The sequence below is a fragment of the Mastomys coucha genome, unplaced genomic scaffold (genome assembly GCF_008632895.1).
Source record: "Mastomys coucha isolate ucsf_1 unplaced genomic scaffold, UCSF_Mcou_1 pScaffold15, whole genome shotgun sequence".
In the NCBI taxonomy this organism is placed as follows: domain Eukaryota; kingdom Metazoa; phylum Chordata; class Mammalia; order Rodentia; family Muridae; genus Mastomys; species Mastomys coucha.
This window is the reverse complement of record NW_022196897.1, coordinates 52,995,439-53,015,296: the sequence shown is the minus strand read 5'-3', so window position 1 is coordinate 53,015,296 and position 19,858 is coordinate 52,995,439. Positions and strand designations below refer to the sequence as shown.

General features: G+C 38.4%; 1 protein-coding gene across 3 annotated transcripts in view; it reads left to right on the top strand.

Annotated features, from left to right (window-relative positions):
- The window catches only part of Ttc21b (tetratricopeptide repeat domain 21B), a 74,781-nt gene that overhangs the window by 15,536 nt on the left and 39,387 nt on the right, over positions 1–19,858 (top strand). For all 3 annotated transcript variants that reach the window (XM_031370482.1, XM_031370483.1, XM_031370484.1), the window contains 10 exons: positions 2,085–2,242; positions 5,270–5,354; positions 7,006–7,104; positions 8,458–8,650; positions 8,997–9,094; positions 9,424–9,624; positions 13,557–13,686; positions 15,773–15,930; positions 17,852–18,073; positions 18,633–18,871. In XM_031370482.1, the coding sequence (XP_031226342.1) occupies positions 2,085–2,242; positions 5,270–5,354; positions 7,006–7,104; positions 8,458–8,650; positions 8,997–9,094; positions 9,424–9,624; positions 13,557–13,686; positions 15,773–15,930; positions 17,852–18,073; positions 18,633–18,871 (1,583 nt within the window). The remainder of the gene's footprint in view (positions 1–2,084; positions 2,243–5,269; positions 5,355–7,005; positions 7,105–8,457; positions 8,651–8,996; positions 9,095–9,423; positions 9,625–13,556; positions 13,687–15,772; positions 15,931–17,851; positions 18,074–18,632; positions 18,872–19,858) is intronic.

The following is a 19,858-nucleotide window of genomic DNA, read 5'->3' as shown; positions in this document are numbered from 1 at the left end:
GAAAAAACAAGATATTCCATGACAAAACCAAATTTACACAGTATCTTTCCACAAATCCAGCCCTACAACGGATAATCGATGGAAAACACCAACATAAGGAGCAAAATTACACCCTAGAAGAAGGAAGAAAATAATCTTTCAACAAACCCACACAAGACTAATTCCACCTCTTACAACAAAAACAACAGGAAGTAACAATTGCTTTATCTTAATATCTTAATTTGAAAATTAATCTTACCAACATATCCTAATCGATTGAAATCCAAAAATATAAGGAATTAGAAATTTGTTGACTGTCATCCAATGATCTCTCTAATTTGGTAATTGGAGAAATAAATCTAATATTGTATAATCCATATACATGCTCTGCTTGTTTGTATGTGACTGTGTCTTGCTGTGTACAACATAATAGTCTTGAAATCTTGCTTCTCCTATCTCAGGTTCTCTATTAGTAGTATTGTTTGTTTCATGTTTTACACTATACTATGGTTTTCAGAACAGCTTACATATTTCAAAAGTATTCATACAGCCAAAATAAACAGACAATTAACTTGGGAGGTAGCTTGTAAGAGAACAACAAAGAGTGAGACTGAATGTTTTGCTTGATGTTTATAACTATTGTATCAAGTTCGAGGAAGAGGACTTTATAAGTTACTCTTTCTCTGAGATGAATGCTTTTCCAAATTATCACAGCCAGATTCTTACCCTCATCTAATGTCTGTGCCACCCTCCAAGCAAGAACCATTGTTCATTGAAACAGTTGGTGAATGACTTTATGCCTAGACCATCTTAATACACATACAATTTTATAAATGAATGTAACCTGTTCTCTGTGGGCTGAGAATGAATACAATCACTCCAGTCAAATAACTTTGAGCATAGCAGGAAATCTGTATCCAAAAATCGTGCCTACAATTCATTACTTGGTGCAGCAGAACTGTCAACTCTCAGTTTAGCTACGATGAAGGTAAAATCCTTTGGTGATGTGAGGGTCATTGGAAGTACAACCTTATTACAATGGACTCCAATCTCTAAAAATTGTTCTTATTTTGGGCTTGTACCACAGTAAGAGCCAAGAGTTTAAGCTCTACTAAATACAAAACAAACAAACAAACAAACAAAAAGACTATCTTAATTAAAAAATACTAATAGTGATGTATTATTTTAAAATATACAGTTAATATGTTTGGAGTTATTTAAAATTTATATTGAGAAAAACTTATGTATTTTCAGTATTGCTATAGACAAACATCTAATAAGACTGTTAAATTGATTGTTCTTTTATAGCAAACATCTTTTATAATACTCATTTTTATTGTTATAATATTTTATAAATTTTAAAGAATATGACAAAAAAGGTATTGTAGGTATTGAAGGGGGATCTCTGGGAGGAGGTGGGGTACAAAAGGGAAATAAGAGTGTGATTTAATTTTATTCACTTAAAATATGTTTTTAAATGTTAACAAATTCAGATAAATTGAAATCATGTATCTTTTCTCATCATAATGCAATAAAACTTAAATCAATACAAATCTCCTAGAGATATTTTATTCTTTAAAGGTAATTTTTCCATTCTAAGTAGCAGTATTCTCTGTATTTCTAAAAAAAAAAAACAACAAACAAACAACTTTTTTTTCTTTCACTTGTTTGCTTTTTGAGACAGGGTCTTATTGTGAACTACATCCCAGGTTAGCCATGTAGAAGGCGGGAGACAGGCTGACTTTAATGATCCCAGGTTAGCCATGTAGAAGGCGGGAGACAGGCTGACTTTAATGGTGGCCATCTTCCTGTCTCAGCTTCCTAATACTTCTGTATTAATACACTCGAAGTCTCTTTTAGAGTAAAATTGCTGATGTAACATATACTAATTTTTCTGTGATTTTAAGGTATGATTTTGATAAAAACTTAACTTTTTTGTACGTAAAATGCTGTGCTCCTTGTTGAAAAAAATATCATAAACTGCTAAGCACCAGTATTCTGCCATAACCCAGGCTGATCTGGAACCTACTCTGTAGCCCAGGCTGACCTGAGAGGCCCTGATGTTCAAGGCCATGGTTTTGACATCATTTTTGTCCTCCCATTAGGTTCTGTGCCTGGAGGTGCGACAGAATTACTCCGGAGCTCTGGAGACCGTGAGCCAGATAATTGTAAACTTTCCAAGCTTCCTTCCTGCCTTTGAGAAGAAAATGAAATTACAACTGGCTTTGCAGGATTGGGATCAGACGGTGGAGACAGCGCAAAGGTTATGATATCACATCCTCTTTGGATCTAGTTATACATGAGAAAAAAGAAAATCGGATTTTGTTCAGTCTATTACAAGATTTGCACAGCATAAAATTTAATTTTTCAAGTAATAAGAGTGATGCTATTCCAAGCAGCGTAGAACTGAAAAAGTACTTAAAATCGTGTTGCTTTTTAAAACAGAATTGGGGCTGGAGAGGTGACGTAGTGGTTAAAGTGCTTGCTGTCCAGCCTGATGATTCTGAACTTCTCATTAAAGCAGCTTCAGTTATAATCCTTATTTGTGGGAACATAGATAGGGAGTTCCCAAAGCAAAAGATACTGCCTCAGTGCATAAGGTAAAGAGTGATTGTAAGACACAGGATGCCAACTTTGGGCATCCACACGAATGTGCACATGTGCATGGCTAACAGACACATAGCAACACATCATAAGTGTCTCCGACATTAGCAAGTTAATATTGAAAAGAGAGGAACCGTATGCTAAACAGCACAATTAGGTTATGCAGTGTGTTAAACATAGGTAGTAAGGAGGAAGAAAAGTGAAGTAGTGTGTTGGAGGTGGGAAGTTACAAGGTGCACATGGAAGGCCTCGTTGAAGAATGACATTTGAGGAAAAACTTGGAGATAGCATGGATGCAAGCCATGCAGATACCCAAGAGAAGGTCTTACACAAGTAGGAGCCTGTGCAGAGAGCCTGAAGCTGTAGAAACTTTCACCTGTTTGAGAAATAAATGAATTAAGGGAAAGGTAGAGCCTTTGAGAAGGCAATGGGAAGGGGGCAGGTGCTGAGCCATGAATGATCTCGTGGACCAGTGGAGGGTTTGACATTTCCTCTGACACAAAGTTGTGAGTGTTGTCCATAAAGGAGTATTGAGGTCTGAATTACATTTAATAGAGTCATTGCTATTTTGAGAACTCTATGGAGAAGGAAGTGAGGGCAAAATCGGGGGACCATTTTCCATGCCACTGCCATAATGTGAAAGAGGAATGCTGGTGAGGGAGCCAGGATGGTCACCCTTAAGTCACCATTAAGGTAACCTGAGAAGTGACTGGGCTTTGGGTATGTTTTAGCTAGGAAGGCAGAGTCTGCAGGAAGATGACCCCGGGCTGTTTGGTCTGAACTTCTGGAATGACAGTAAGTTATAGATGGCCTGTTGCAAAGCGCTCAGAGGGCCTGGCTGATGGGAAGGTGGCTTATACCCAAGAGGAAGACATTATTAATGTTCCCCCTTGGCAGCTGAACAAACTTAAGGTATAAACCTGTTAGATGTTTTATCCAATACTACCTATAGATTACTTTGGGGAACTTTTGTTAACTCAAACTGAGCAATATCTTATCAGACAGCACTTGGAGTGAAATGAACAACTTCACATCTCAAAGAATAAAACAGTCTGCAGTGGCTTCTCATTTGCATATCAGTAATCTAAACTGGCTGATCTCAGGCAGGATTTGATTTTCTCTGCTTCAAGTTTTAGACCCCAGTAACCAGCAGTAAAATATGCACAGATGAAATGTTCCTCTTGGGACTAGCAAAGACATAAGAGTTGAGCCAGAAACACAGACTGCCTGTGCTGTGTAGGCTGAGTCTTTGTCTGCCCTGCCTGTTTGGATGAGGACCCTGGGACCAGAGTTTCTCCCAGCATCCCTCACTCTCTACCTGGCATACTCTGCCCCCAACCCTGAACTTTCCAGCCCAGTGGCTGGGCTGCCCTTCCCCCACAGGCTCTTCTATATTTAATCCAGACAGTTTATGTTGCTGTTCCTCCTCCTCCTCCTCCTCCTCCTCCTCCTCCTCTTCTTCCTCCTCCTCCTCCTTCTCCTCCTCCTCTTCCTGCTCCTCCTCTTTCTCCTCCTTCTCCTCCTCCTCTTCTTCTTCCTCTTCTTCCTCTTCCTCTTCCTCCTTCTCCCCTTCCCCCTCCCTCTTATTCTCCTTCCCTTTTCTCTCTGCACAGCTTTTTCTGTCCTTCTCTTCCCTCTCCCCATCTTCTTTCCCCCCATGGTGACTTCTCTGGCCTAGGTCATTGGAGCTTGTAACACTGCCAGAGAGGAGCTTCCCAGTAGCCCTGCCTATATATACTCTAATCTGGCTTGAATTGCCTCATTCATTGGTGGCAGTTAAGAAAGTATCACTGCCATCATCCCCTTAGCCGAAGCAAGGAAAATAGCCCGGTCTGTAGTCACAGTGCGGAGAGCACACTTCGGTTTCTTCAGAGAAGAACTGCATAGTTACATGGCAGAGCCATATTCAGAAGGGGAGAGAAAGTGGATCCAAAGTTCATTGTTTCATGTACCATGAGAGGATGCCTTGTACATGACCCCCTTTGAACAGTTACTTTTATTTTGCCACTTAATAAAGTTTCGTAAGAATTCTAACAGCATAGACTATATCTTGCTTGACCTATGCCTCTTTTTCCTGGTGATTAGTAAATGTTTTCAGATTTTCCAATTTGTATTTTATCACATAGGAGTCTATTTGAAATTTCTGAATTAATTAATGCATATGAAAATATTTCACTCACATTGGCATTAGAATTTCTTTGATGAAAACGTTGAGGTAAATTCAACTTCTTAAATTTTCGCTTATTTACTTTTTTTTTTTTAATGTATGTGAATGTTTTGCCTGCTTGTATGTAAGTGCACCGAATACATGTGATTCCTTTAGAGACCAGCTGAAAGTGTCAGGGGCCCTGGGACTGCGGGGAACTTGGACCTGAACCCCAGATCCTCTGCAGGAGCAGCAGGTGCTCTTAACCACTGAGCCATGTCTCCAGCTCCTGGACTCAACTTTTAATACACAGTTGGGTATAGTTAACTAAGCATTTCTACAGTGTTAAATGAAGCAGGCACAACCTCTATTTGTAACTTAAAACATTAAAAATTAAATTGTAGATAATTTTTTAACTAATCATTGTTGTGAAACTACTTACTGGAGTAGTAAAAGAGTCAAGCTGCCAAACCTTTAAGCCCTGAAACACCAATAACAACACCAGGTTATTTCATCCTTAACTGTCTTGTTCTCCTGCAGGCTGCTGCTTCAAGACAGTCACAATGTGGAGGCACTAAGGATGCTGGCTTTATATTACCTGTGTAGGGAAGGAGACATAGAGAAGGTAAATTGTCTTGTGTGACATAAGTCACCTATGTCAAAATGAATTTCATCACACACCATTATAAATGCATGTGGGTATATCAATTCAGAGCTTGAAGTTCTATCTCAGGGTGTCTATTATAGCTTTTAATTGGTTGCCAGAAATAAAACATTACAAAGGCTTTAGCTTCTTGTACCATCTAGTAAAGCAAAAGTATGTAGGGAAATGTCTATCAAATGTTTTTAGATTATTAATAAGAGTATATTTTTTTATATAAGGGGCTGGTACATAGCATTGTCCGTGATCTGGATACTAATGTACATATGCAAAGTAAGATTCACAGTGTGTTTGCAGCTTAGTTGAGTTTGGGTGAGTTAAGTGAGCTTAGAATGAAGTCCTTATAACAATTTACCCCTGTTTCAGTGCTACTGCACACACCCACTGAACATTGGCAAAGGAGTGCAAAATCTAATCTGTAGCCAGTGGTATTGTACAAGAGCTCTGCATGTTTAACTTGGCTGATGTAATAGTACCTAGCAAATACTTTAGTAGGCACTAGAAGAATCTTAGTGGATCAAATCGTCTATGAACTGTTTGTTTATTACTTGAGACTGGAACTACAGCTCAGTGAGGGAAAGGTTTGCCCAGTTTGTGCAAGCCTGATTCTCAGCCCCCCCAAAGAAGCAAACCAGAAACAACAACAAAAATTATTTTACTAATTACTTTCAAGATTTTTCTATTGTAGAAACCGTTTCAAAGCTGGACTATCTATGAAGTCCAAAGGCGCATGTAACCCTTTTTGTAAATAGATTACCACTCAAACAGCCTGTGTAGCATGATTTCATTATTAAAGAGAGTTCAATATGTTCATTTGTTGAATATTTATGACTATCTTTACCCATCCAAAAGCTTCTATTCAGTAATGAATATTAGCAAGAAATAATTATGTTGTAATTACTGGATCATTTAAAAATAGATAAAAAAGCAAAGAAGCTTTAGGTCCCATTTGGAGGAATCTAGGAAAATAATCAGTGTGTAGATTCTGTACAATCCTGAAGATTTGAATTTGCATCTCTGGCACCTATAAAATGTTAGGCATGGTGGCACACGCTTATATTTCTAGCACTGGGGAGGGAGACACAGGAGGATACCTAGAGCTCACTTACCAGCTAGTCTTGCCGAATTAGCAAACTCCAGATTTGGTGAGAGATCCTGTCTCAAAAGTAACCTTTGACTTCTATACATGGACATGGACCCACAAAAACCATGTGCACACAAACATTTGCTCATGCACATACTTCACCACAGCACAGCACACACACATACTCGATGGAAGATATTTGTAAAAACAAAGTCTCTTAAAATGTGAGTAATGGGGGCTGGAGAGATGGCTCAGTGGTGATGAGTATTTGTTGCTCTTGAAGACTGGATTACTTTCCAGCATCCGCATGGTAGCTCACAACCATCGGTAACTCCAGTTCCAGGGGATCCAGCATCCTCTTCTGGCCTCCACAGGCATCGGGCACATACATGGTATGTATATGTACATTCAGGCACTCGCATATGCACATAAAATAAAAATAAGTAAATCTTTAAAAACATATCAGTCATAGTATATTAGAGTATATATATTCATGTATTAACTTCTTTTTTACTGTTTACTTTGTTTTAGGCTGCTACCAAGCTGGAAAATTTAGGAAATGCATTGGATATCATGGAACCACAGAATGCTCAACTTTTTTATAAGATTACAATAGCCTTCAGCAGAACCGTAAGATTGCCTACAAGCTAGACTCTGTCATTAAGAGTTAGCAGTTGGGGCTAGAGAGATGGCTCAGCGGTTAAGGTCTGCTCTTTCAGAGGTCCTGAGTTCAATTCCCAGCAACCACATGGTGGCTTATAACTATCTATAGTGTGATCTGATGATGTGGCATGCAGGTACACATGCAGATAGAGCACTTATATACATAAAACAAATCAGTTAATCTACAAATAAGAGTTCGCAGTTAGTCAGTGGTTAGAGTGCTAAAGAACATATGGCTTGCAGTGAAACAGATATGTGCTAAGCATCCTATCAGTTCCCACAAAAGGACACTGAGGAGATTCTAGCGTCCCCTTTCCAGCTTCCAGGGATCATGAGGAAGGGGCTCTTAGAACTAGAGAGTGCCTTCCAGACAGTGGAGGCCAGAGTCCAGTGCTTAGACTTAGTGGTGTTCTGTGCTTCTATTATAAAACCTTTGGGAAAATTTGTTGAAATGGATAATAAAGTGTTTCAGTGGAGGAAAAGTGTCTTGGATTTGTTGCTGTTGTTGTTATAATAAAGGCATGCTTTTGTTCTGAGAATTCTGTATAGGCAAGATGACAGGGATGGAAGAAAAAATACAATAGAATAGCAAAGCCAATTATCTAACTTGAAGGAAAACTATTAAGAATATGAATTGCTAAAATGTAACAATTATCTTATTTTAAAATATGTAAGATGTATGAAATTTAAGAGAAAGAAAAAAATATAAAAGTATGAGTTAAGATTTTTCTCTTTATTTGCATTACTACCAGACACAAGTTCATTATTTTTTTAGAATGATTATAGAATTATTTGTTTATCAAAATATTCAAAAGGATACATTGCTCTTAAAAGTTAGTATGTTCAATAGTTATTTAACAGCATTGGCATCAACAAATTTTTAGGTGAAATGTTTTTTTTTTTTTCAAAAAAATGTATGACACATATTTTTAAAATATTTTCCTTATTGGTACAGGTTGTCTTTAATGGGAAAGGGGACTTTTACTTAATTATGTACACTTATTTAGAAAGCTTAAAATAAGGATTTTCCTATTTAATTTGAAAAAAATCATGTTGTTTTTGTACAACAGTACTGTGTGTCAAAATGGCAGTGACATAAAACAGTACTTACTAAAATATACAACTTGTGGAGGGTAGGTCATACGTTCTTTCTTGATGTAGTATCCAGATGATAGAAAGCCTCTCCCTCTTAAATAGGCTTTGTTCCCCTTTGCTCCATCCTGTGCATTTCAAGCTACATATGTAAGAGTAGAGGAAAATTGGTCTGATATTCTGAGACTGGACTTCTTGTCTAAATTGGTTTTGTTTTCTTTTCCACAGTGTGGACGTAATCAACTCATTCTCCAAAAAGTTCAAAGTTTCCTAGAAAAAGCATTTAGTTTAACCCCCCAGCAAGCAGAAATTGCTACAGAGCTCGGCTACCAAATGATTCTCCAAGGCAAGGTTAAGGAGGCCTGGAAGTGGTACAGGACCGCCATGACGCTGAACGAGAGCAACATCTCCGCCGTCACTGGTACGCTGCCACTTCCTCTACAGGAGCTCACCTCAAGGACCTGCCCAGCGAAGCAGAGAATATAGACCTAATTTTTTAAAATTAAACTCTTTCTACTATGTGTAAATGGCAAAGTCATTTATCTTTTAAAATATCAATTTATATCAAATACTATATTGGAAGAATGGATTTTATCTGGTTGCTTCTATTAAATTATGGGTTGTGCAGTAAAAGATGTTACATGGTCCTGGCTACCTATTTTCTTCCCTCCCCCTCCACCTGCTGTGTTTTATTTCAGTTTTTTTTCCAACCATCAACTTAGTTTAGTTGGTTGGAATAGGGCCTGATTGTTTCTGTTTGATTTCAGGACTTATCCGATGTCAGTTAATAGAGGGGCAATTGCAAGATGCAGACCAGCAGCTAGAGTTCTTCAGTGAATTCCAGCAGTCAATGGGAAAATCTGCGGTAAGGTGTTTTACCAGATGGCAGATCACACCTGCTGTTTATAAACCATGAGACTTTAAGTGACTGTTCATTCATCCTTAGCTCTGCATGGTGCATGAGCACCAACTCTAATGTACAATTTCATGTGTTAACTTCTGTGCAACTTAACTTTGAATGCTTTTCTCCATGATCCTAAAATTCCATTCAGCTAACACTTAGGTTTGAATGTTTTTATATCAAACACTTGAATACTTTCTTATAAATAATACTTTGATATACATTTGAAATGTAAACAAATAAATGACCTTAAAGCCAAATGAAATAACTTATGAATTCTACTTACTTTTCAGGAATTAATGTATTTGCACGCGGTTCTTGCTACAAAAAAAAATAATCGACAGGAAGAAGTTATAAATTTGTTGAATGATGTTGTGAACACTCATTTTTCACACTTGGAAGACCTCCCTCTCGGCATACAGTATTTTGAGAAGCTCAACCCTGACTTCTTAATAGAAGTTGTTACCGAGTATCTGAATCTCTGTCCAATTCAGGTAGGGAATTCTCCCTCTTATTCCCAAGGCTGCTCCATGTGTCCCATAGACGGGGCTAAGAAGTTCTCTTGAGTATGTGCAAGTGTATCTGCATCTGTAATTAACATTCATAATTCTGTTCATTGGAACTATTTTAAAGCAGTCTTTATAGAAAGGATCACTACCAAATAATCATAGTATTGATTAGTAAAAATTATTTTCATTTTTTTTTTAAATCCTAAAACTTAGTTTAGAAATATTCAACGTAGTTAATTCTCGTGCTTGCTACATATATGAATCTGATTGATAACATCTGAATGACATCATCAAGTGTCATTTCACCTTGGGCAAACTCAAAACTGGAGCTCTTTTGTAAAACAAATGAAATCATTTCCCACATGAACTCAAACATTCCTTTGCGTTAAAAGTGGATGGCTGACTCTTCCTCCTCTTCCTTGGAATGACACAGAGAGCATCTAGTTACTTAGTCCAAAGAAGAATCACTTCTCCTTCATAAAGAAGATGTTTAGATTTGGATTACATACTTCTGGTGTGAGAAGTTCCCTGTGCTTTTTTCTGTATGCATGCACTGAAATCCATTACTTTTTTAAAAAAAAATATTTATTTATTTTATTTATATGGGTATACACTGTAGCTATAATCAGACATACCAGAAGAGGGCATTGGATCCCATTACAGATGGTTGTAAGCCAACATGTGGTTGCTGGGAATTGAACTCAGGACCTGTGGAAGACCAATCAGTGCTCTTAACCCTTGAGCCATCTCTCCAGCCATTACCTTTTAAAAAAAATACATATATATGGCTACTGCGTTATGAGTTAACAAATACTATGATTTTCCACTCATGCCTTTGAGGTCAAGATTATTTGTGGAATAATTTCCACATTTATTTCTTGCCATTTGTCTTCTCTTGTTTATTTTATACTCTTCAGTTATCTTATTCCTTTTTAGCTCTTGATCTCTATTTTATTTGGAACCTTGTTGTCAGCTGCCATCTGTTTGATCAAGCTTGGAGATAATAATGGTCTTTTGCAAGCATTTTTGAGTAGTAGCACTAGACACCTGTGTGGCACTACCTGGGAATCCTTTGCAAAGTGCCCTGAATTCACTTGGCAGCATCCCTTCGGTACTGGCAGTAAGCACACATAACCTAACTTCCCTGTACTAGGCTCATATTTCTACACAGGTTTTTCAGGTAAGGCTATTCAGTACTCATTGCTAAGACCAAAACTATCGGCAACCTCCCCCACCCCTGATTTACAGCATTAAATGCTATATTAACAATGAAAATAAGAAAAATGACCTTCCCTGAGGGAGCTCTGTATGGGGTAATATTCCCAGGCCTTTATAACCTTTATAACTTTTAAAAACTATTCTCTCCCAGAACCATACTTGATAATTACTTCACACTAATTGAGCTTAGTCTCCCAAGTCCATGAAAGTTGCTTGGTAGTTTGAATACATATTTCAATATTCATTCAGCATCTAGGCTTCCTTGTGCAGATGTTTTATAGGGCATCCAGCACACTACATGGAGCTGGCAGAATATGCTTGGGGGACAACAAGTTGCAACATTTGCTCCAAGAGGTATAGTCTAAAAGGATGGAGCAGATACCGTAAGAAGGCTGGAATGAATAGTGGTGTATGCTGTAGGAAATAATAGAGCAGGGTAGAGGAAGTGAAAATGTATGTGACAGTGTCAGAGTCTGCCCTCCATGAGATGAAGAATTGAAGGGACCTGTGGAAGCTGCTGCTTGGAGGCTAAGGGAACTGTTGATGCCCATGCTCACAGGAGCACAGAGGATGAGTGGAGTGGACTGTGAGTCGGGCACAAGGACAGATAAGGTTTTAGACCTTGCATATCCCAAAGGATTTCTGTTAACTGTGCTAAGAATGAACCAAAGTACAGGGAGTTCACAAAACAATACATTACTTGGTAGCTAGGTCTCTAACTACATATCCTGTTTTCCCATAATGCAATTTTTATTCTCATGTTATAACTTGGTCAGTTTCATAATGCCGTTCTCATAGGAACATTCGAGAAAGGCAGCACTAGCCTCTGCTCTATTCTTTGTTCATTGATGCCTTTCACATATAGTTGATTGTTTTGTTTTTGTTTTTGTTTTTAATTTTTTAATCTAACAAGCATAATCTCAAAGATTGTCTCTAGACTTCTATTTTAGTGTTTGCGTATACAAGGAAACACTGATAATACGGTGGCTGGGTGATGCTGCCTGGACCTTCATTCTAGTTCTTAAGTAGCTGAAACAAGAGGATTATGAGTTTGAGGCCAGCAGGGCTGCAGAGTGAGTCCAAGTCTCAGAATATAACAAATGACATAAGATAGAAGAAAAAAGTGAGAATTGTTCTCAATATTTCTTAACAAGTGGCAGGGTCACTATTAGACACTTAAGCATCATTTTTACTTTATTTTTCTGGTGAGAAATATTTGTATTAATGACTCATGTTGCTGCTGTAACAAAATACCCAACAAAAGTGAAGGAAGGGAGGAAGGGTGGGTTTGTTTATTTTGGCTCACAGTTTGTGGACACAGTCTGACATGATGGAGCTGAGGCGGCAGAAAATTAGGAAGCAGAAAAGATGAATGTTGGCACTCAGCTCCTTTTCCTCTGTATTCAGCCCAGGACCGCAGTTCATAGAATGAACTTACCCACAATTAGAGTCGGTCTTCCCACATCAATTAACCCAGTCGAGAAACTCCCTCACCAGAGTGCCAGAGCATCGTCTCTCCTAGGTTATTGTAGATCCTGACAAGTGATCAGTCAATATTAGCTATCACAACAGTTTTAAGGAATTTCCCTAGTTTCCACTCAAACAAGTATAAAACTTGGATCTTTAACCTGACCTGCAGGCCAAGTTATTTGGGGGAGCGAGGAGGACCACAACCTGGAATAAGAACGGGCGAGAGAGAAGACAGGACTCAAGGAAGCATTGCTTGTCAAGAGTCATTTACTTTGTTGAGCAGATCATATTTAAAGCAAAAATCTTGGAGGGGAGGGGGAGAGGAAGGAGGGAGATAGACGGTTACAAAATCTTCTGGGGTTGAGCTCCGGGGTAGCAGGTGGGGACGGGGTGGATTTCCGTGAATGTTCTTTTCTCAGGGCCAAGCCGGATCCTTGTGATTGTCAGGCAGGATGTTAATCTCAGGGTTCTCAATTAGTTGGGGTAGGATGTTTATCTCAGCAATGCAGGGCCAGCTGGGGCAGGTTCAACCAAGTGTGATTTGGTCCCCAACAGATCTTGAAGATGCATAAAGACCCATTAAAGAAGTCACTAGGTGGGAAACTGGTATGGAATATGTGCTGTGGAGATTTGAAGAAGTTGGGATACTTTACACAGTAGTCATATTTTGAGTATCTTTTTGGGAACATGTTCTGTGCCTCAGCATAGGACAGGAGATGTGAGACTTGATTGTAAACTCTGTGGTCCATAATCCGAGTAATCTTCTGTAAGAGAGCTCAGTCACTGACTTGAAGGATGAAGATGACAGAACATCAGTTGAAGGTGATGAGAAAGATCATATATCAGGTCGAAAGAATGGCATCAATGAAGCAATGCAGGGGATCTAAGCAAGACATATCTCTCAGTTGTCTTTTTCTTTCAGCAGGTGTTTCTCTGATAAATTTTGAACTGATAACTAATTTCATATGTTATCAAAACATTAATTATATAACAATCCCATAATTAAGTATACAGAACTCAATAATAATTCATAAGTCTATTCATAGATTAACTAAGAAATAATTTAATATTTGTAGAATTCTATAGCAAAGGTAGAATGAAAAAAACTTAAGAGAAATTTAATAAGAAACACTAGGTTATCTTATCAGCCACACTAAAGTTAATGTGTGTTGAATCTTAGCTACATTACAGTTTTAGACTTAGAAAATGGTCTGATTTGCTTTGTTCAGCCTGCAGGTCCTGGACAGCCTCTTTCTCCAGTTCTCAGACGTTGTTCTTCAGTCCTGGAGACGATTATAAGGAGTGTGCCAGGTCTTCCACAAGCTGTCTTCCTAATGGCCAAAGTGAAGTATTTGTCAGGTGATATATGCCTTAGCACATAAAATAACATAGGAGCTTGATTGTGGTGTTGGTAATGACAGGTGTAAACAGGTTCTGTACCCCTCTCCAGAGAGAACAGTCACATACAAGACATTTTGTCTGTGAATGTGTATGTTTAATCTGAAATTGAAACCAAATTTCAAAACCTACTATTTTTTGATTTGTTTCATACCCCATGTTCATATATGCAACCCGAAAAATGGTTATTAACCTTTCTTCATCTTAAACAATTTTCACTTGAAAACCTAATAACAAGTAAGAGAAACTGTCCAAACATTAAAAGTATACTTGAGAATGAACAGAAACATTACATTGTAGGTTGTAAATGCTCTAGTGAACCAAAGGCATATCGTAAAGACATCAAGCAGAGACTTAGTAATCTAAACTCTATTGCGATACCATCTGGGAATAGCTAAACCACTCCACATGAAGCCTTACTTAACCACTTACCTCTTTTATTTTGTTAAATTTTACTTTTCACAATGTACTGTGGGTTGTGGGCTACAGATTGGTATGAGCATTCCGTTTGGGTTTGGCAGCACTGACACACTTAGATGTGTTGTACTTAGCATTCTCGTCCCCCTTGGCTTTTACAGTTCTAGTATTAGACATTACAGTAATAAAGATCCAAGAGTTACTGTTGACCTTGCTGATGGTTGGTTGCCAGACCTTAACAATGTGTTTAATAAGTTACTGTGCTAGCTCTGCCAATAATTTGCCCATTAATTCTCTACCTCTGGGGGTAGGAGGAATGGTATTGTGTGATTTCAGTTAGGCTGAGCTCTTGTGAGCCAGGAAACTGAATTTTACCATGTTTTTTTCTATTGACAGCAGATAAAGATGAAGCATATTTAAACAGAAAATAACTTAGGACCTCTTCTTCCCCTACTCTAGAAAGGTGGGGCCGGAAGTGGGCCTTGTTATATCTACTTAAGCTGTATTTGGAAGGCAGCATACAAGTTCATGTGTACTGCATCCCAAGGAAGTTGGAGCACAGATAATGTGTGGGGAGCCCCTTTTTAGCCTGAGAGTCTTCTCCCTCTGGAACTTCACTGTTCTTATCACATTAACCCTAGCCAATGTTGTAAGGTTAAGCAGATTTTTTTTATATTTATAGATACTTAGAAGATGTGTTACAAATTATTTGCTATTTCAGTTGGTGCTACATTTTAATCTATATCTCATGCTTTAGAACTTCAGGGATGGATCCTTGGCTTTTTTCCTATTTTACACAAAATCATGTGTCCCAGTTGTAGAATGTGCCCTCTTTGTTAGTATAAATGACTCTGCAGCTTTCTAGGTTTATAACTGTCTATGCTCCCACGTTGATGATAATGGACTGAACCTCTGAACCTGTAAGCCAGCCCCAATTAAATGTTGTCCTTATAAGAGTTGTCTTGGCCATTCACAGCTGTGTCTGTTCACAGCAATACAACCCTAACTAAGACACATGGGCTGCTTGTTGGATAAGACTCTCTCATGGCAGGGCCAGGGCACCAAACGCAGGCATGGTGGCTGGAGCAACCAGCTAAGAGCTCACATCTTCAAATGCAGAAATGAAGCACAGAAAATGAACTAGAAGTGGAATGACATTAAACCTCTTAGCACCCACCCCCAGGGTTGTAATTCCTCCAGCAAGGCCACCACTTCTAAACCCCCCAACCAGTGCCCCCAGCTAGCCACCAAGAGTTCAGATGCTCAAGCCTCCAGGAGACAGTTCTCACTGAAACAACCACAGCCTTGAAACCTGTTTTAATGGAGTTATAAACAAAACATTTTTTTAAAAAAAAAATAAAGGTAGATTTTTAGTCCTGCCAGTAATAATGAAACCCTGCTGTCATCCTTTCTATTTTCCCTGGTTTGCTGTGACCAGCTGTCGTCCTGACTAACATATGGCCCTGTTCTTCACCTAACTACAAGAAAGCTAGCTGGCACAAGTCAGAACGGAGGCAAGGTTCATGAACAGAAACGTTAAACAGTGACAGCCTGCAACTGCTCGTATTCTGGGGCCTGTTGGGCTCCAGCTGGGAGTGCTGATGTGTCACGGTGTTGCTTCCCTTCTTAGGTGACATTGAGGCAGCCTACAACAATCTGCAACACTGCCTGGAGCACAGCCCCTCCTATGCAGAGGCTCACCTCCTCATGGCACAGGTGTACCTGTCCCAAGACAAAGTCAAGCTCTGCTCTCAGTCACTTGAACTCTGTCTGAGCTACAATTTTAATGTAAGTATTCCAGATTAGTATTCCAGCCTGAGACGTACCACTAACTTTGAACTTTTAATGAATGTGTACATGTTCAACTGTTTTACATGCACATTGAAATGCTTTGCCAGAAAATATTTTAATAGAATTTTGAAATAATAAGAAATAGGAGAAAAATTCAGGTATATTTGATATGGATGAAAATTTGTGTGCTTTGCCCTAACACAAGCACCACAATATCAAATTTCATAGGCAGAGGGTACCTGTAATCCTAAGTACTTAGGAGGCCGGAGGCTGGGAGCTCCAGGCCAGCCTGATTAATATGGAAAGCTGGTCAGAAAACACACACACACACACACACACACACTTACAGCAATTCAAAAACAAAATAAATTCATATGAGTTTAGTAATGAAAATTCAGAGATCAATCTCTAGACTCTATATCTCCTTATATCTACTTATTTCTTTTCTATATAACTTGTAGAATAGCAATTGTTATAATGAGAATTAAATGTAGTAATTACATATATATATATTATATACATATATATATGTGTATATATATACACACACACACAATAATTTTAGACCATGGTGAAATATACCAAATATTTTTAGGGATAAGGTTAGTAAATGGTATTCCTCATTTTCTTCTTGGACCTTTCTTTTTTTCTTCTTTCTTTCTTTCCTTCTTTCCTTCATTCTGTTCTTTTTTAGAGAAAGGCAGGCCTTTGTTTCATTTTGTAGACCAGCCTGTCAAGAAATTTACAGCAATCCTCCTGCCTCTGCCTCCCAAGTATTAGAAATACTATTAAGAGCCCCACAACCTACTAGAATTATTTTCCCATAGTCTCTTTTTAGATTCACTATCAGAGAATACACAGTAATTTTGGAAACAAACATTATGTAGTTTAAAGCTCTAAAAACACTTGTTACTATCCAGGAAATTTTGGTTACTTTCTATGAACATGACCTTGTTTTAGCAATCCTTAAGTCTTATGGAAGGAAGCCTCAATCTGATGGCTCACCCCAGGTCTCATGGAGAAATCATCAAATGAGCTAAAGAACTCAATTTCTAAGAGTCCACATTTATCCCGGCTTTTTCTGAGTACAGACCTCTAGATTGGGGGCCACGTACTGTTCCGCCCATCCTGGGCATCAGTCTCTGGGGGAGGAGTAAGGTGTGAGTGTTCTGTAGTCCTGCTGGTGAACAGCCTCTAGCACACAGAGGACTGGGCCTCTTTTTCTTTTTTTTTGATGGCTTCCACTTCGCTGCACTGAGGGACATCTCCTCTGGCTTTTCTTCATTTATTCATTCTAGATTTTTCCATGTCCTCTATGTCCTGTTTACAGCTGAAATACAGATGGAAGGCTCTTTATTCTGTGTTTTGGGATGGAATAAAAAGGAAAGGCCAGTGTTTAATGAAAACACTTTGAAATTTTTAGTGATGAAAGTTAAAAGAGTAAAAATGAAAGCTTTTTTTTCTAGAAATCTAAGAGGCATATCACTACTAGAGGAGCTTAACATAAAGTTATCCCTTTACTGAAAACTCAAATTTTAGGATGTTTTCATAGCCTGTAAGGAAAAACACACTTGTTGTCCCTATTTGACATTGAAGAAAGAAGGGGCTGGATTGACAGTTTCCCTGAATGTTAGAGTCAATATGGTTAGTTTCCAACTGTATGCTTCATTGAGATGTATAGTAGTTGAGTCTGGTTAATTTCAGTATGTGAGTTTTTTTATTATTTGCAAGTCCTTCTAATGAAATTTTAATTTAAAATCATGATTAGGAAGTAAAAAAAATAAGAGGTCAGAAACATGCTTTGAAGATAGGCTCACAAGTGAGCTATACTCCAGAACTTCATATCCTATTTGATTGGTCATAAATTCTGATTACCGTTGTGTGCACTCCAAAGAACTGTTGCAAATTTGTTTCTTAGGTGAGAGACTATCCATTATATCATTTAATCAAAGCACAGTCACAAAAGAAAATGGGAGAAGTGGCAGAAGCAATTAAAACTCTGCACATGGCAATGAACCTACCAGGAATGAGGAGAAGTCGAGCCTCCTCAAAATCAAAGCACAGAGCTGAGGTGGATGCAAGCCATCGGTTATCCATCTTTCTGGAGTTGGTGGAGGTTCACCGCTTAAATGGAGAACAGGTATGTTACCTCAGATTGGAGCATTGTTATGTGTGTGTGCTTATGTGTGTACATTTGTACTAATTCCCTACTCTTTGATGTAACATGGAATATATAGACACGTATATCTAGTTGAATAATTTTCTACACATATATATGTAATATAGAGAGGTCCCTGACCAACTGTCAAATTTTATCAACTTATTTTTCCTTACTTTTCACTAAAATGTGTATTCTGCAAGTGCCTGAAGTTAAATGTTATTTGCTCCTGGATGACTTTCTCAGTGTGCCTATGTTGGCCAACATAAAATGCAGTCATGTAATTTATGATTCTGTTACAGAATAATAGCAGGGACACTTTTATTCTGGTTGTTAAAAAAAAACAGCCATTGAATTCATAATTATAGTCTCACCTGGTTTTAGTCTTTAAATTTGCAGACTTTTCATAAAAATGTATGTTTATTTTTAAATACCATGAATGTACTGACGTGTATTTTTAGTCACTGTGTTTCAGTAGGTAATTCTCCTCTCCTGGTAACTCATTGCCTATATTGAATAGTCTTTCATTTTCACATTATAGCATGAGGCAGCAAAGGTTTTACAGGATGCCATCCATGAGTTTTCTGGAACTTGTGAAGAATTGCGTGTCACAATTGCTAATGCAGACCTGGCTCTGGCCCAAGGAGATACGGAGCGTGCATTAAGCATGCTTCGAAATGTCACAACCGAACAGCCTTATTTTATAGAGGCCAAAGAAAAAATGGCAGATATTTATCTGAAGCATAGGAAAGAGAAAATGTTGTATATCACTTGTTACAGGTAAGCAGTTCTTTGCATCCCACACGTCCCTCCTGAAATTAACCCACATGCTTACTTTCTATACCTGTCACATAGGTCACACATCCTTTACAGATCTTTGTCTGGAAACAGTCATCTTTCTTCTGCCTGAGGCCACTCTCATCTCATCGAGGTGTTTACCCTAAAACAGAATGACCGTTGCTTCATTGTGTAGCCAAGTGTGGCCAGGGAGTTTCTCAAATCTCATCATCAAATGTTCATTTTATATCTGATCTAAATCAAAAATTTACATTTGTTTGGGGAAAGAAAAAACAAGAGTTAGATGTACTCTGATAACAACATTATACAGCAGTGATCCAGGGAATAGATAGACATATTTAATACATGGCCTATCTGCTGTAGAAGAGGAAAATATGTTAATATGCTGCAGCCTCCAAGGTGTGGATTCACCTTTTCCTTTGTGAATGAGCATAGCTTTAATAGCTTTGTCAAACTGAGGCCATAAAAGTTACTGGGACAGACATACATACATGTTGCTGTTCTTCAGCACAAATGAAACAGGTATTATGCAGACACACTCAGTATGTGGCTGGAAGTGAATAGACTAAGTCAGCCCTTGCTCACTAGTATTATCTAATGTTCTAACCGAGAAGTTTGCTCAGATTCTTGCTAAGTATTGAGTATTCAGAGAAACCAGCATTGTCTGTTGGTGGAGGAGCTTAAGTGCTAGAAGTATGTTTCTACATGTTTTAATTCAAGAGAGCCCAGTGTGATGGTTTGTAGCACTAAGCAGCCAGAGGCAAGAGGATTGCTGTGGCTGGATTTGAGAGCAGCCTGCCTTAGGCTACTGAGACTTTGTAGTCAGATTCTGTCTCCAAAAAAGCAAAACAAGGGCTGTGATGGTGCACGCCTTTAACCCCAGCAATTCAGGAGGCAGAGACAGGTAGAGCCAGCCTTGTCTACAGAGTCAGTTCCATGACAGCCAGGACTACACAGAGAAACCCTGTC